The 17,434-nt window shown below is 41.7% G+C and overlaps 1 protein-coding gene across 1 annotated transcript in view; it reads left to right on the top strand.

Annotated features, from left to right (window-relative positions):
* The window catches only part of pard3ba (par-3 family cell polarity regulator beta a), a 183,866-nt gene that overhangs the window by 106,536 nt on the left and 59,896 nt on the right, over window positions 1-17,434 (top strand). Inside the window, exons 18-19 of the mRNA XM_073462491.1 lie at window positions 3,357-3,572; window positions 5,947-6,151. Of these exons, the coding sequence (XP_073318592.1) occupies window positions 3,357-3,572; window positions 5,947-6,151 (421 nt within the window). The remainder of the gene's footprint in view (window positions 1-3,356; window positions 3,573-5,946; window positions 6,152-17,434) is intronic.

The following is a 17,434-nucleotide window of genomic DNA, read 5'->3' as shown; positions in this document are numbered from 1 at the left end:
TCCTCACACTTTGCCACTCCCGACTAGCGCAAGATGAGAAGTAGCAAAACAGAAAGTTAAGGCGTGACATTATTGCTTCATCTTGGATGGAGGGGTGTTACAGCTGTGAAGGGCATTTGCCGTCACCCTGGCCTGTTTGGCTGTTAGGCTGTTTGTCAAATATGTGCACCAGCTTGAATCAGTGGCAATCAGGCAGACATGATGCGAACGGATCCGCGAGAGCATCTGCTGGCACAGCGGGCAGCGATATGTGATAAACGCTGATTTCACCCTCCATTGGATCGAGCTGGCGATGATAGCCACCTCTCCCCCGCTCATCCATCCTATTAAACCCTCATTATTCATTTACCTCCAGCCTCAACCGCCTGACATGCATGGAATGAGTGCACTTCGCAACCCCACAAACACACACACCAGCAAATTGTAAAGTGAATTGTGCTCAATATTTCTCCCTCTATTTCATCTAAGGCGGTCAAGGACACACACCGCTATCTCATACAGGCAGTATCATGACTTAAACTTTTTTTTCTTTTTGGACCAAAATTCTCCCATTTTGTAGCACACACATGCCCACGCACTTAGACACACACAGTTTCTCTGTGTATAGTGCAGCAGTGCGCTGGCAAGGAGCTTAATTCTATCAGGCTGCGAGCTGGACAGCCGTAATTACATTTGTGACACAAATCCTGCCTCTCAAATTGAGCGTTTTATTCCTGAGCGCTCCCCCCTCTCTATTTATAACCCCTTATTCCCCATAAATCCCACTTCCTCACAGAAAGTCAATTTAGGACTTAAAAGGCAGCAACGCTCCGCTTACTTTTCCCCCCCTCCTTCGACTCTATCGCCGCTTCAGTTTCACTTCCCCTTTTTCCCTGCTCCACTTCGGAGCTTTGAAGCCTCTGAAATGACAAAAAAAAAAAAAAAAAAAGAACGTCTTAAGCAGTGAGTGCCATGATGCGAGAAAGTCATCCCTACAGGAAAGTTTCAGAACGAAAAAAAAAAAAAAATCGCTGCTTGCAACCTGTCTGTAACTTCTTTGAAGAGTACTTGTCACTGTTTCATTGCGATACACAACTGGGGATGGTTGGTGTGTTATTCCTTTACCACTCTCGGTCACCTGTCCTTCAATTTCTCACAGCGTGTAGGTCGAGCATCTGTTCTCTATCCTCCTTTGTCTAATTTTTTTCCCCGTCGTTCTTACAGCTCTGCTTTTCCTCGAATCTTCCCTTCTCCCGGTGCCGCCTCCTCCTCCTCCTCCTCCCCCTCCCCTGCTGAATCAGCTGTGGCCTTCATCGCTTTCCTGCTCCTCCGTCTCCCCTTTCTTCCTCTCTCGAGTTGGAGGCCATACCTGAGTACAGTATGATGGCAGTTCATTTATTCCCCCTCTCTCTTGCTTATGCATGAGCCTGTCAGTTCCCATGGTGCCGCTCCTCACCTGTCCCTGTACTACTTCACCTCATTCATCGTTTCTTTTCCCCCTCCTTTATGTTGCTCCTATAGGACTCTGACTTTCTCCCCATTTCTGTCAAGCCTGTTTTTCACCCCATCTCCCCTGCTCTCCTCTCTCTCTCTACATTTCATCTTCATAGCTTTATATTTCTTTTTTTTTTTTTAACCTCCATTCCCAAAAGTCATATCCATTATGGAGAAAGTGTGTGAGCTGATGCTAATTGCTCATGTTAAAATCAAGTGATCTTATCCTGTATAAAGTTTAAAAGACTGAGTCAGTCTACATCCAAGCCTTCCAAAATGTCAGGATATCAATATCTTTAATATGTCCTTTATAAATACATTTTAAACTAAATTATGAATTGATGTTTTTTTTTATGTATTTCTGTGAGTACATGTTTTTAGTTTTAGTGAAGCTATTATGCAGTTGTACGAAACAAGTAGAACCCCAACACAAGCTGATACCCTTGTCTTTAATCCTGATTTAGTAAACATAGTTTGACTCTATGCCTTAAAATGTATGTTTGTTTGCTTACTTTAATGTTCATTTATGGTTTCAGAACTTGAATTTGCAGTATTCATTGCTGTTTTCCCCATATAGTTATAGAGATCAAGGCACAGAAGACTAACAAAATAAAAGAATGTTAAATTCAGCAGAACAACAGAATGAAAGACAAATACACACACAAGAAACAGCGGCACAACAGCACTATAAGTTAGACTCAGCCATACCCTTTAAGTGGGATAATCATATAAAAACATTTATCATTCACTAGTATTCTTTTGCAGATGTGGGGAATTACTCTGTATACAGAGGTACCACAAGTGAACTGTGTTGCAAAATTGTGATATGCAGAACATAAAAAATATAACATAACATCGTCTGCGTAAAACATATACGAAAAAAACCCATCAGTTTTTACATTGTACTTCTACATTACTTTCAAATAATATATGTATGTGTAAAAGCTCTAATGAAACACCCAATAGCAGGGGAAGAGAAATGGATGCTTATAGGAAAAAGTGTATTGAGATTTTAACTTAATTACAATCAAGTGCCTGGCCAGCAAAGTCAGAGAAGCGGAAACATCTAATTTTAAAGTAGTGAGTTGTGTTCAAGGAAATTCCTAGTATTGCAATGGGAGCATTGAGCTCGATCCATGTCTCATACATATTTAAAGTGTGTTTTAAAAATACCAATAGCTCTCTAGAGATATGTATTATGAAGTCACACGTGAAAGAATTCTCAGTGACTGATTAATCAAGTAAAGCCAATTTTAGTTTTATAGCCCATTATCACAAATTTGTCTCAAGGGGGCTTTGCAATATCTCCAACATACAACACTTTCAAACCCTTTTTCTGTGTTACAATTTGGTTATATTTGGACAGCCTTGATTTGGTCCAGTGGACACATTGCACGACTAAACACTTGATAAGGTCTAATTTGGCACAAACGGACCAAGTATGGACTCATTCCAGTGCACCCTCCCATAACTCATCCGAAATTTCTTGTCCAGGCTCCTTCTTCTTCTCCTGCAATTCTTTTTGTAAACTGATCTTAATCTCAGTTAAATCTCAGGAAGCATTAATGCTTAAGGAAGTTTAATGCAGATGCCCTTTAAATAAGGAAATATGACTGTGGGAGATGAGTATCGTTTTGTGGGGTAAATTCTGCTAAAAGCTTATGATCTCAATACCCAGAGTCACTTCAAGTCTAAAAATCTTTCTGTGTCTTTTTATCAGTGGCAGCATCTCTCATTTTGGAGCGGAATTCCCTCCTCTTCCATCAACCAGGCTTGTTTGCTTTCCCTGCCCTCCCTTCTCCCTCTCATCCTCTGTTTAACATCGGTCCACCTCGTCGCTCACAGGCCCTCCCATCCTCTCTCTTGTCTCTTTTATCTCTCAGAGCCTTCAGCTGGTGGAGCACTTGGCCCGACCCTGGGCCTCTGGAAGTCCAGCTCCCTGGAGAGCCTCCAGACGGCCGTGTCTGAGGCCAAGCAGAGCCGCATAGAAGCCCAAGTGCCCTTTCACCGCCCGCGTCCGCACATGGTCCGGGGGCGGGGATGCAACCAGAGTTTCCGCACCGCGATCGACAAGTCCTACGATGGACCCTCTGAAGATGGTAAGACTTCTCATTGGCATTTTAAAACCAGAATTAGTGAGTTCAGACAGTTTTAGAAGAGATGTACACCGTAGAACTGCTCTGCCAAAAGAGTCCACTTTAAAGAATGTTCCTTTTTAATGTACAACTGTCACTGCTGCTATAATATAGGATTCTTTCCTCGACATTGTATCCATTTTAAATGAGACACCGCGCTGCCAATGCACATCCCTTAGGCTTTATAACACACTGGCACTCAAGAAGAGCCAGAGGCCTGCCAAGGGACAGCGCTTAGCCTAAGTACCTTAATGAAATGCTACATGATTTTATCCACTCAGCAATTTCTGAGGAGCAACTTTATATCTTACAGCAGCATATTTTTATTGCTCTACCTTTACGAACCCACAGATATGTTGGATGTTGAGTGTGTGACTGTGTGATTACTGAGGAAATGATCCTCCATGTTTGCTGAAATTAGTGAGTTCAGTAACGATGTTTAGAGAAATCTGAAGTGTGAAAAATCACCCATCTGCAGTTGTATTAGATGAGCAGTTAGACTGTGCCAGTATTTGCAGCTGAATGACAGTCATACAAGTGGGGTTGCGACTGACAATTATTTTCATTGTCAGTTAATCTGTTGATTTTGTTTTCCACAATTTATCAATTAGTCTTTCCCAAAGACCAAGATGACATCCTCAGATGTCTTGTGTTGTCCACAACCCAAAGGTATTCAGTTTACTGCAGTAGAGGAGTAAATAAACCAGATATATTCACATTTAAAAAGCTGGAATATGTGAATTTAGACTTTTTTCTTACTAGAACCCGTGAATCAATTATCAAAATAGTTGCTAATCAATTTATTAGATGACAAATAATTGATTAAGTGAAGTAAGTTATTATAGATTGAGTTAATTTTGTATAGATTTCTGTCTTCAACAGGTAGGGTTGTGTTGTAATGCATTAGTTATTATGTTATATTTACATTGTCAAGGGTTACTTGATTATATTTTTTTATATATATATATCTGTTGAATATATCATTTTCTTTTAGACAGTAGTTTCAGAGGAGCAACTTTATATTGTGTACACACAGTATACCTTTAGTTTGTACCAACACTGTTTTTGTAATTTAATTTGAGCCAAGGTAAACACTGTATATGCAAAATGCTTTTCATTTGTATTGAAAATGTTTTGCAATTTGAGAAAAAAAGAAAATTTGTGGAGCTAAAATTCTTTGGGCTGCTTCTATTTTTTTGGATGTAATATTTTCAATGTTTGATTTTGAAGTAATACAAAAGTAATACAAATATATTCAGATTAGATTTCACTTTTTAGTAATACAATAGATTATGTTACCAATTACAAAAATGTACACATAAGGGCCATTCAAACTAAGAATGATAACTAAACGTTAGAAATACTGTCAGCCAATCAAAATCCATCTTATTTTACATTTACTTAAGTTTGACAACTCATTCAACGGTTATTTTATAATGTATTTTTAGGCTGTAAATGGTCTTTGGTCTTGGTGGGGACTGATATCTTTTTCGACAATTGCCAGAATAATTGATGTTTACCCATACAAAGTATGAATAAAATTAGTCTTCAAAAGACAACAGTACTTATTGGATTGTCCTCGCTCCTCTCATCTTTTCAGAATTTCATGAACCCATATCCTTCTGGTTTGTTTTTGTTTCTTCCATCTTTTTTCCCCCTGTTAGAAGTGTGTTTTTTTATCATGAAAAGTTTTTCCTTACTCTAATCAAGGGGCCAAGGACAGAGGGTGTCGATCACTGTAGACATTATAAAGCCCATTCAGCCAATGTGATTGTGATATTGGGCTATACAAATAAAACTGATTTGATTTCTCTGCTTAACAGTAACAGGTCATCAATATCCATTTTTCTGAACTGCCAATACAGCTGGAGAATCACTGTTTACAGAATGTTATGGTTCTACAGTGTGATGCTCACATAGTTAACACATCACCATGAATGATACAGTTATCATTCTTGATGTGAAAAGCCCTTTAAACCAAAAATTAGAATAATTTTAACAGCTGTTAGGCCCTGCTTCCTCTTGGGCTGGCCTTTTTCATGTAGGAGTCAGTTCAACTTAGGATAGTGGATATGACTGCTGGTAGAACTCATCCAGGTGTAGAGACTTGCCTCTGGCCAGCCTTGTGCACTGGGAGAAAGGCTGCTTAATAGGAGCCTAACTAGCTTACTGAGCAGATGTCTCAACAGCACAGTGAAATGCATACTGAATGAAATGATAATGTAACACACGCAGCTGCATTTATGAATATGTGTCCCAGCTGTGTCTCTGCATCTACCACAACCTCTGCCCACTCACACCTCCGCGTCTAATGGCATGAACTGTTCGTCCTCCGCAGACGACGACATGTCAGAGCAGAGCTCCGGGCACGAAACGCCCGTCAGCAGCTCCTCGCGCCAGGGCCTGGACGTAGAGGATGGAAAGAAGAAGAAGAAAAACAAAGGGAAGAAGAAAGAGAAAAAGAGCAAAGGGAAGAAGAAAGCAGATGATGCTGTGGAGGATCCAGAGAAGAAGACCAAAAAGAAAGGATTTGGCCTCTTAAGGTAGGAAACCTGAAGTCCTTTAATACTTTAACTTCCCTAAAAGTCATCGATCATGAGTCAGTAATTGTAATTTTACTTTCAAACACCATTATGATGTTTGTGGGTTTTCTTTCCTTTAAACTTTCTTGCATCAAGGTGTCTCTTTGTGATTGATTAGTCGAGGATAAATTAGGCAAATCAGCTTCAAAGACTGCCACGCCACTGCCTTGATTCTCTAAATTGAAAAGGTCACCTGCCTAACAAGACAAATGTGAGCTAAAACAGAGAAGGTAATGAGGCTTGAGGTTCATCATGACTCCAAAACCCCCAAGGTCTCTCCGGAGCATCAACAAAACTGTGATTACTGTGATCAGACTGAACTGATATCCAGAGGAGAACTGGTACTACTGGTCATCTAACTTTTATTGTCTCAGTCTCTCTGCAGATTGAGGTGGTTTTAGATCAGACTTAAAACCAGACAAGCAGTTTTTTGCAGTGAATGAAACTAAACAGGAGATAAATCCCTTCTGCAAACAATAAAATTTAGGTTTTATGTAGAAATCGATGGAAAACAGCAGCACCCTGCCCTACTTTCTCCTTGGTTAGGTTTCAACAAATTACCCACTCAGCACAGCAGGATTATGGGATATAGGATTATTGGATATGAACACAACCTTCTCGGTAATGGAGGGTATCCATTATCTCTCAATCCAAGTAAAGTCCCACCGACACAGTACCAACCCAAACCGCTTGTCACCCCTTTATCAACGTGTCCCCATCGTGATTGTGGTGGTCCAATCCTCCAACAGCAATCCTTATCTATTGGCGGTGACACGGTGTGGCCAGTGTATCACTGCACTTCCAACACTTGAGATTCAATTAGGCTGTGGCGAGAGATAGCGCAGGCTGAGCGTTGGCCTACAGATGGCAGATAAGAATCCAATCGGCCACAGTGTCAAGGGCAGTAATGGAAGAGATGTTCACATGGTTAGGCCGGCGGTGGAGAGAGTAGGGCAGGGACGAGAAGGGCAAGATGAAGGACATGCACAGAGAACCGGAGTTCCACACAGCAATCAGAAAGGTGGTTGTTTAGTTGAATTCTCCAATAAAATGTGCTTGTTTTCAGCCCTGTGGCATCCTATATAGTTCCATTTACTGCACACATCAAGCTTCTGCTGCTTCTCTGCAGCCGAAAGAGGCAAATATGTAGAAGCTGACACTGCTAGCTGTGTGACAGATTGTGTTTATATGTTTTGAAAGAAATGTCTGCATCTGTACTCCACAAGCATACAGTTTGCATTTCTCTGTGTATATGTTGAAGGTGGGATTTCTGCTATTCTCTTCCTTCTTTTTATACTCTCTTGCCTGGGGATAGACCGATTATCAACCTGGCAGATTATCGGGGGCCGATATGCAGCATGTTTGTGATTATCTTTATCAGTGTTTTTCTTTGTCGATTAATCTAACGATTATTTTCTTGATTAATCGAGTGTTAATCAAGTGTGATCAGTGTTTCCCAAAGCCAAAGATGGCTTCTCTACTGTCACAGGGAATAGCAAAGAAACCAGGGAAAATGACCTCACTGTAAACTTAACTGTGATGGAAATGGGAAAAGAGGGCCACGTAGAAGAGACTATTTACAATGTCTTCAGAGTTTGTTTATGAAATGCACATGTTCATTTCTTAGACCATGTGGAAATCTAAAGATTTCGCATCACATGTGATTATGTTAGATGGCAGTCAAATATGAGTCCCACAGGTAAAATTTGAGACTTTTTATGTCGGCGCTGTGAGGAGCTTAAAATGAAAAAGCCTCCTACTCTGACAACTCAGTGCTGACCTGGAAAAATGTGATCTATTCTTTATTATGTGCTTGCCTCTGTGAGCTTTTGGATATGAATGTGATTGTTGGCACATGCTTGTAATTACCCACAGACAGACACACAGCTTCTCCTTGTTCTCATTGCAAACCTTTTGAATTGGCAACAATAGTCAGAGACACTCAAAACCAGCCCACTGTTCATCCAGGCACAGATGCTGAGTGCTTTTCTAACTCAACAATAGAAGTGAGCCTTGTAAAAAGCTTCCAGATTGTTGCTCCACACACTCGCCTTTCTCTCTCTGGCCTTTATCTAGCCGACTTGATCGTTATTGAACTTGAAATATGACTTAATTAGCTGGAGTATTGCGCTGCTCAATCTAATTGCAGCTCTCAAATGTTATTTTACTCCAATGGCAGCATTAGGAAAAGGGCAAATTATAAACATATGACCTCAATTTACCTCTGCAATGAAAGTGTGCGCAACAGCAGCTAGCACAACAAATGTTGGAAGTCAGCCCTGTCCTTTCAGCGGCCATAAATATTTAGTTTAGCTGCGCCAGTATTTGAAGAACAAGTTGGTTTTGGCAGTAGCATGTGGGGAACAGCTGGGTATAAGGTGACCTCTGGAGATCACATATTTGTTGTGGGAACATTTGTTCTTCGCTAAATCCATTTGCGATCCTCTTTATATGAAGACCATCATTTCCTAACTCTGCAGACAGTATACCTTAGCTCAGCACAACCAGTCTGATATTAAAGCATTGTGGAGACTGTTTCAGTATTGTACATTATTACACCTGCTGGCTGTGTTTCAATTAATGGATGATGTATGTTTATAAATGGTGAAATGACCCGACACACACATATAGTCCAGTTGGTGTCAGACTTGCTTCACTTATCCATCCGTCATTGGCCAAGTCAGGGTATAATTTATTACCAAAATTAATTAGAAATTACAATCATAATTCAGATGTGACTTGAAGTAGAGCTGAGGGGATTGTTCAAGATTAACTGTACCAAGAAATGATGATATTTTGTTACTGTGGTAGTGGATTACAGTGCATTGCATTGAACATAAACTGGAACATTTTTACATGTAATTTTGTATACGTTTGCCACATTGTGATATGTATCTGGTGGGAAAATGCTGATATTAATATTGTGATGACACATTAAACAACAGTGCTCAAAGTGATTTTAAGAAGCCCATAATGGGCGTAGAAAAGATAGAAGTTTGCACATTTACCACACCTATGTTATGTACATAACTGCAGCTACGTCGTGTACCTGACGTAACTTAACTAAATTAGAAGGTTAGAATAACTCACAGATGGACATGAACAGCTGTCTCCTATATAAAAGTCCTAAGCCTGTTTTACTCAACCATCCATCCCCGACCATCCCTATATAGACTTTCTTGCTCTTTATACTACTTTCCCTGACTTCCTCCTTTACTGCCGTAATGATTACTACAGCCGCTAGAGGTCGCCACCTTTCAAAATGGGTTGTTATAAGCTGCTTTCACAGTCGACCTATGTGGCTGTTTTTATATGAGGACGGGCTGCATCTACGGTTTCATAACAATCTGACAACATCTATTTGGTAATAAAGACCATGTGACATGTTTGAAAGAACTAGCCTCACTATCCATTAGACCTTGCTGTGTTATGTATAGCTGAAGAGGTGCTGCACCTGATAGTATTACTTGTTACAGATTACAAAGAGGTTATGTGCCTGACTTACTGTAAAGCCACAGTGAAAGCTAATGTTTTTAGCCGTGGTATTCAGGCAGCTTGTTCTACAGGTGGGAGCATAGAAACTAATAGCTGCCTCACTTTGCTTGTGCATTGAGCAGTTGACAGTTGACGTTCACACTAACATAGGTCACAATTTGATACAGGGCTGATAAAAAACAAATCTAAACATGATGCAAATGCTAATTGCTTTGGTGATGTCTTTGTCTGCTTTTACATCTAAAGGCTGCTAAAAAATAGTGCGGATAAAATGTTGGACTTTATTGCCTCGCTCCGTTGTTTGACACACTTGGGGGATGCCGTCTGATACATAGTACGTTAGCAAGTTCCACATGTTTCCACTCGCATACAAATGTTCGACAACACACACTGTCCTCGTCCGATCCACCACTCACACTCCAGACTTTCCACGCAGCTGATTTGGAAGAAGCGGATGGGTCTTTTAGCTCCGATGTTTCACTTACGCCATGTCAGAAAATAATGACATCCAAAATCTCTGACAATATAGTCTCATACCATGATAACGATATAGATTGTGAGAGATCAAGACTTACCTGCAGGCAGACAATCAAAAAACAGATATCCAAAAACTCAAAACTAGGATACTAATGCGCTCATTGTGAATGTAGATGTGACTTTCTCAATATTTTAGCTGCCGGCAAGTGAACAATTGTGTAAGAGTTGATGTTGAATATTTCATTTGGAAATGATTAGTCAAGTGTTGGCTTAGCTGTGCTGTTCTCTCACTCTGCTCGTGTTCCTGTCACTCTGGAGTGTGATGGCCTCAGATGTGGCATCTCCTCTTTTTCATCACCAGGCTCTCAAAGCCCCGTTCTCATCCCGTCTCCCTGATTGCTAAATAAGCCAAGACAAATGGCGGTGCCCTTCAGACCTTCACTCAGTAGAGGTTGACTGCCTGTCTTGTCTGTATTCAGCAGACAGTAGTGAAATCTTTGCCCGGAACGTAGCCTCGGGGGCCGCGCCGCTGACAGACCGCAGAAAGACTAACACTTGAAGTCAGGCTGCTCTGCTGTTTTCTCTCAGTACTGCTGCCACATCCGCATACTCCTGTAGAACAAAGATGATAACCTGGTCAGGGGTTTCAGATGTCTCCATCACACAAGGATATTTACATTACACTCTGATTTTTATAAAAGCTTTGCCAACAACATTGTTTTTCCGAAAAGTAAAGGTTCCTTGTGCTTTAAGGTGATATTTTTACAAGTTTCCCATCCTTGGGAAGTTGATCTTGGCATTAATTCTGGTGTGCACAGCTTATCCTTGAGCTCATACTTGTTTTTGTGCAAGGATTAGACATATTATGGTTTGATCCAACATGACTTAATTGGGAGGTCAGGGTTTGAAGGATATAGTTTGTGACTAACATCCTCTGCTTGTGTCATCGAGCAAGTGTTGCTCCCAGGTGACATTTGACTGCGTGTACTTCTAGGTTGTTTATTCTGTGTGTGGCTCCGTGTGCTTTAGCGTGTGTCACCAATCACCGGGTGCGTCATTGCTCAACTGCCCCACCAGCCCTGCTGGGAACTGACACATCCCGTCTGTCCCAGCGTCCCGTCAGTCACTCAGTCAGTCAGGATCAATGTTTAGCCATGGCTATCAGCAGGCATCCCGCTGTGACAGTACACCAACACCCCTCCGCCAATTTAAGGGACATGAAAGCCGAGGGTTTTGATCCTCTGTTTACAAATCCACATACAACATGATATATCCTCTCCCCCACTTCTCTGTTTGCAGCGCTGAAGAAATCCGACAGGGAAGCAAGCCAATTAGCGCCGTCCGTTCCGCTCTTATCCTATCGCAGAGCAGCAGGATGTGCTGGGTTGAAAGGTAGTCACTGGTGGGCTGTACTCTACAGAACCAAAGCCTTGTTGTCAAACTGGAGGGGCCCTGCTGCAAGATGATTTCTGTTGGATTACGGCTGTTATTGTGCGCGCCGCCTCCTCATTCCCTTACAATCAGTCCTTGCTCCCTTCCTCTTTTAGTTTCATGATGAGCCTCCTCTCTTCTGGCTGTCCTCAAATGTATTTATTTCCTCTCGTCATGACCTCAATTGCGCCCCGTTTCGTTTTTGTCCTTCGTAACTTCCTGCTGTCATCTCTCCACTCAGCCCTCTATATATACTTAGGTGTTCCTTTCCCAATTCATCTCTCCATTTCCTTGAATGTACTATTGATATAACGAGACTACTTCAGGCAAAATGACCTCCCAAGTCCCGCTTGAATTCACACAAGTTCGCAATTTTCTGCAATTAAGTGTGCTAATATGAGCTCTGTGAGGTCCCGCAGACCTCCTGCTAGTGCTTAGATTTTGTCTTTGTGACATTTCTGTCATTATTGCTCTTTTCTCAGTCTGTTCCGCTGCTTGTGATACAGTAACCACCCATTAAATCATTTCCTGTGCATTAGAGAATAACCCAGGAGAAGATTAACATGGTAATGGGCGTTTACAATAGCAAATGTATAAGCTTTAGCTGCCTATGACACTAAAAACCTTTTTGTTGTCAACACGAGGTGCCAAAATGGACCCCAACAGTGTCATAGATGGTGACTATAAACACACAAGACCAGCAATAACAGAAAGTAAAGAAAATGAAGGAAGGAAGGATAGGTGTACACAACTATTTGAATGGGCCCTGGTTGTCAAAAGTGTTGGTAGGCATGCCAAAATCCCTCTGACATGTTTGTGTGGGTGTCTCAGCAGTGACTCTAAGCTGTGACAGGGCTACATTGGAGGTGCATTACCTAATCCCACCGTTGGTTAATGCACTGCAGGTGGATTTCTTTGATCCACCATCTCATCTGGCATTTAAGGGCTATTAGCTGCACTGCTATGGAGTGGAGCCTCCAAGAGAGTATTTAATAATGTTAGTATTCTCTTTTGTAAAATATGCATAAGGCCATACATTTTGCACATGGGACCGAGCTATCTCTTGCGGATAAGCATTATCGCGCTCTCTCTTCATCTCTATTCATCTCTTTATCTTTCCATAAATAATATATGCAACCACAAATCACTTTCTTTGCAACACTTGACATGTATGGAACACACCGCTGCGGCTCACTAATCACTGCTGCCTTAAATACATGTGCACAGGGAATGTATGGCCTTGCAAACTGTATTCGCAGTCTGCAAGTGTTCATGTTGGCCAAAGGTTGGAATGATTGAAGTGGAGACGGCAATCATGCAAATCCCGCTGAGGGTTGATATCACTCTACTGTCTCTCATCTGCTGTTGGTGTTAACCCTCACTTAAAGGAACCTAGACTTGGTTACTTGTATACATGTACACGGATCAGCCACAACATTAAAACCACTGAAAGATGAAGTGATTAACACCCATCATCTTGTTACAATGCAATTCTTCTTGGGTTCTGGCATTCATATGGATGCCACTTGACACACACCACCCACCTAAACACTGTTACAGACCAAGTACACCCCCTAATGTTGTGGCTGGTCGATGTACATCGAGTCAGTGTGAATCAGTGTGAATCAATGTCTGCATATGTTCCATGTACATTTCCTCAATTCAAGTCACTCCCTGTCTTTTAAAGCCATTATGACTCTCAAGCCTGTCTTCCATTACAGTGCCTAATGTTGTTTTCCCACCAAACCCCTCAACCCCCGAAATGTACCGTAACAATAAAAATACTGTTAACAGCAAACAGTGAATCACCCCTCAGAGAGGAAAAGAAGTCTCAAAATGACAGCTATTTCTTTTTTCTTGTCATAATTCCGATTTGTGCGCAATTTGCACCCCGCAAGACTCCCGCCATTCTAAATATAAAAAGCTGCCAAGTATTTTTCTAGTCGTTGAAAATGAGCTTTCGCTCCCTGTAACCGCTATTGAGGCACAATTCTAATTTGCAACTTTGCCATGGAGGCAAACAGACACGGGCGCTATCACCGACGGCAGCCGCCGGAAAAACAAATTAACTTTTTTCCCTCCATTTCTACCCTCCATCCAGCGCGATGGGCAGCTTTCCTGAAATGATGTGCGGGTTTATTGGTGTTGATGTGAGCTGTCAGTCAAATATCAGAGGGACGGGGAATTGACAGTGGAGATGATGAGGAAATCCTCATGCATATATATCAGCTGATAAAGGGGCAGTCACAACAGGCCTCCGCCCTTCCCTCCCTCTCCTATTCTGTTGCTCTCACTCTCTACATTGCTCATGCCTTCGCCTTGAAATCCCCCCTCTCTTCTCACACGAAAGGCTTTTATGTTCCTTGTCTTTCATGCCGTGGCGACACCTGCCTCACTTCCTCTTCTTCAACCACACCGTTTGGCTTAGAGCTCTCTCTTATATGCAGCTCCGTGTAAGGCAGCGAGGGGAGGGGTGAGGCAGGGATGCCGACTCACTCCTCCTGCTGCAGTTACACCGTGAAGTAACTCCACCGGAGCAGTTGAAGAATTAATTGCTTTATTCATAGGCTTCTAAACAGCTTGTTTACCTCCTTTTCCTTGAGTTCCCATGGAATATTGGGGTCTATACTTTAAAGTTATACCGTAACTTCTTTAGTCAGCCAGTTTATCTAGTAATTATTAATTTTTATTCGGCTTAATGTTCAGTACTGATTTACAACCACTGTTATGTATGGAGCAATTATCAGAAAGCGAATCACTCGATAATGCTCTCTAGAGTTTTGTAAGTTTTTTCAAATGGCACAGATCTCATTAAGCCATGAAACTCTTTATTTTTATTTCTACCGGTAACGTCTGTGACTCATCCACCCAAGAAACACGATACCCACATTTGTACACTGAATTATTGCCCATAAGGTAATTATCAAATGAGACAGTGAGCCGAGACTGCCATTTGTGTTGATCAGTTTCACGATCCATCAATTCCTATCGAGTTATGACATTTGGATTGACCCCGAGGGACGGACGGTTTGAAGTGCAGACACATTCGTAACGGCCAGACAGCTCAGCGGCATTTCGGCAGCCGACTGCACATCACTCACCAGCCAATTAAAGGTATTCATGTGGCCACAGGAAACAGTCACGACCAATTAGCATTTGATCTTACATGCTCGCGCACACACATAGACTCAAAGCACTGGGCGCCAGGAAGCGATTACACCTCCGATGGCAGTTGTGTCCCATCCAGTCATCTTCATGCCGTGAGTGATGGATGAACTTCCTGTGTCATTTAAGGCCTGCTAATGTCGCCCACATGCAAGAATGCATCCCTACTTGTGTCTTTCCTTGCGCCCTCTTGCATCTCCCACTAAAACACACACAGTATGTGACCTCTGCTTTCCAGACGGAGAAGGTTAATTGTTTCTTGTCTGAGGATGTGTGGAGGGCCGGAGGAGCCAAGAGTTTAACCTTTCCCAGTCTGCCAATGGCTCTCATCTGCAGCCATGGTGACCTAAACTTCTCCCCAGCCTCCAGCCTAGAAAATGTTAAGAATTTTAAAGAAGCAATCACAGATAGTTTTAAGCAGTAAACACTATGGCGGTTCAGGGTATCAAAACATTATTTTTTCACTCACATTAAAACCTCTAATCTCACAGCATCCAAATTGTCAACATTATGTGTTGCAGTATGCACATTAATTCTTGACGCATTAATATGCACTGAGTGTTAAAGAGTAGAGACACATAATGCTAATTACAGCTGTACATTTTGAGCAAGGATAGCTTTTTATTAGTACCGTACAGATAGTTTTGGTTTTGTTTAGAGTCTGACTGATGCTGGGTTTTTGGGGCCGATGCTGATACCCCTATGAGGGAGTAATCTAAGGAAAAAATTCCAATATCGACTTCTCTGACAATATTCTTTAAATATCAGTTTATATATCACTCAAAGTTGACCTCTCAAAGATACTGTATGTAATCGAGGTAGGATGTTTCACAGTTTAACAATAAACTTCACTGTCCAAAATTACAGCAATACATTGAAAAAATAAACTACAGACAGATGATCTGGTGTAATACTCGTATACTACGTATAGTCTCAGGAAGCCCTGAGATCCTATATTGATTTGAAAATACATTATTAACACCCTTGACACACAGTCTGTTTCGTGCACCCACTTCAGACGTGGAGTGAGCGCTAACACTTTTAGCATCCCAGCTGAAGATTTCAGCTTTTAGAAGGCTGTAAATAACTACTTTTCAAATCAATTTAGGATCTCGGGACTTTCAGAGACTTGGAATATTTCCGGACTGGATGTATGGAGCCATTTTTTGTTTTGTTTGTTTGTTTGTTTGAAGCTCCAAAAATGTTTTGTTGACTACGAAGCTTCACCCAGCTTTCCATCGGCCTGGGGTTAAGTAGATAATGACTGCATTTTCATTTTTTGGTGAACTTTTCCTTTAAGTAAAAAATTTGAAGTACTTTTTAATCCACTTTAAATAATACTAACATTCTTTTACTTTAACTTTTAGGTCAGTTTTTGAATTCAAGACTTTTACTTGTAATGTAAAGTATTTTTATAGTGTGTTATTAAAACTTTTCCATGATTAGAGATCTGCCTACTTCTTCCAAAATTACTTTAAATCTGTTAACATGTAGGACAGAGGGTGGAGGAGTCACATACTTAATACACACACACACTCATACACGCACACACACACACACACAAAGACACAACATACAAACAACCCTCCACAATGGCAGGGTATGAGACTGAGGCGTGTAGCCCAGTGGTCTCGTTTAATATTAATGGTTTCCCTGACAGAAGTGGGGAGGAGAGGGAAGAGAAAAGACAAGACAAATTGCCGGCGGCGACAGATTTTCTGTGGAATTGCTAAAATATGCCCCGTATCAGAATGCAAAACAATTAAAGGGAAGCCCATATTTCAGCAGGCGGCCCCCGGACGGCGCAGCACTCCCACTGTCGGGGAAAAACCTCTCCTTCCACATTTCTCCCCCTCCTTTACTTTTCTTGCCTCCCTTCATCACTCTCTGTTTTCCTTCCCTCGCTCCCTGTTGTCCTTTTTCCTGGCTCTTTGTTTCTTTTGTCTTCCCCTTCTCTTTTTTTCTTTTTTCTGTACCTATTGCTTCCATCCCTTGATCTTAATCTTTCCTCCCTCCGTCCCCTCTTCCTTTCATCTTCTACCATTACCCCCCTTAACTTCCCTGCTGTCTGTCATGCAGTCCCACAATCTCCTCTTTCTTTCTCCTCATCCTCCTCCCTCCCTTCCTCCTTGCTCCTTCTCTTTGTCTCTTCTTCTTATTTCCTTCCTATTCCTGTATCCCTCCATAGTCCCTTCTTTCCTCCTCCCCTCCCCTTTTCCTCCCTTCCCTCTGTCGCTCTCTTTTGTCTGACTGAAGCATCAGTACTCGGGGGACTGGCCAGGCGTTGATTAAGAAAAGCTTTCCATATCCGCTCTCCGTTCCCCTGAGAACAACCTGCTGTGCATTCATACCTGTCTGTCTGCCTCCATCTTGCCTCCTCCAGGTGTTAAATTAGAGTCATTTAAAAAGGAAATTAAACTGATTCTTCCCAATTCGACCATTACGTTTTTGCGGCGAGGTTGTTCATTAGTTAGACAACAAGCACATTTTCTCATGCAGAAGTCACTTCATCTTCTGGAATTGGTTCGCAAATGCTAGTAATAACATTTGTTGACTACGTATCTTTTGCTGTCTCCTTCTATCCTTTTTTCTGTGAAACTGACTTAATGTAGTCTCAAGAATTACATATCAAAATAAGAACCAACAGATGAATCGTCCGCCCGCATCGTCCTCCCT

This window comes from Pagrus major, chromosome 24 (assembly GCF_040436345.1).
Source record: "Pagrus major chromosome 24, Pma_NU_1.0".
In the NCBI taxonomy this organism is placed as follows: domain Eukaryota; kingdom Metazoa; phylum Chordata; class Actinopteri; order Spariformes; family Sparidae; genus Pagrus; species Pagrus major.
This window is presented reverse-complemented; position numbering and strand designations above follow the sequence as displayed.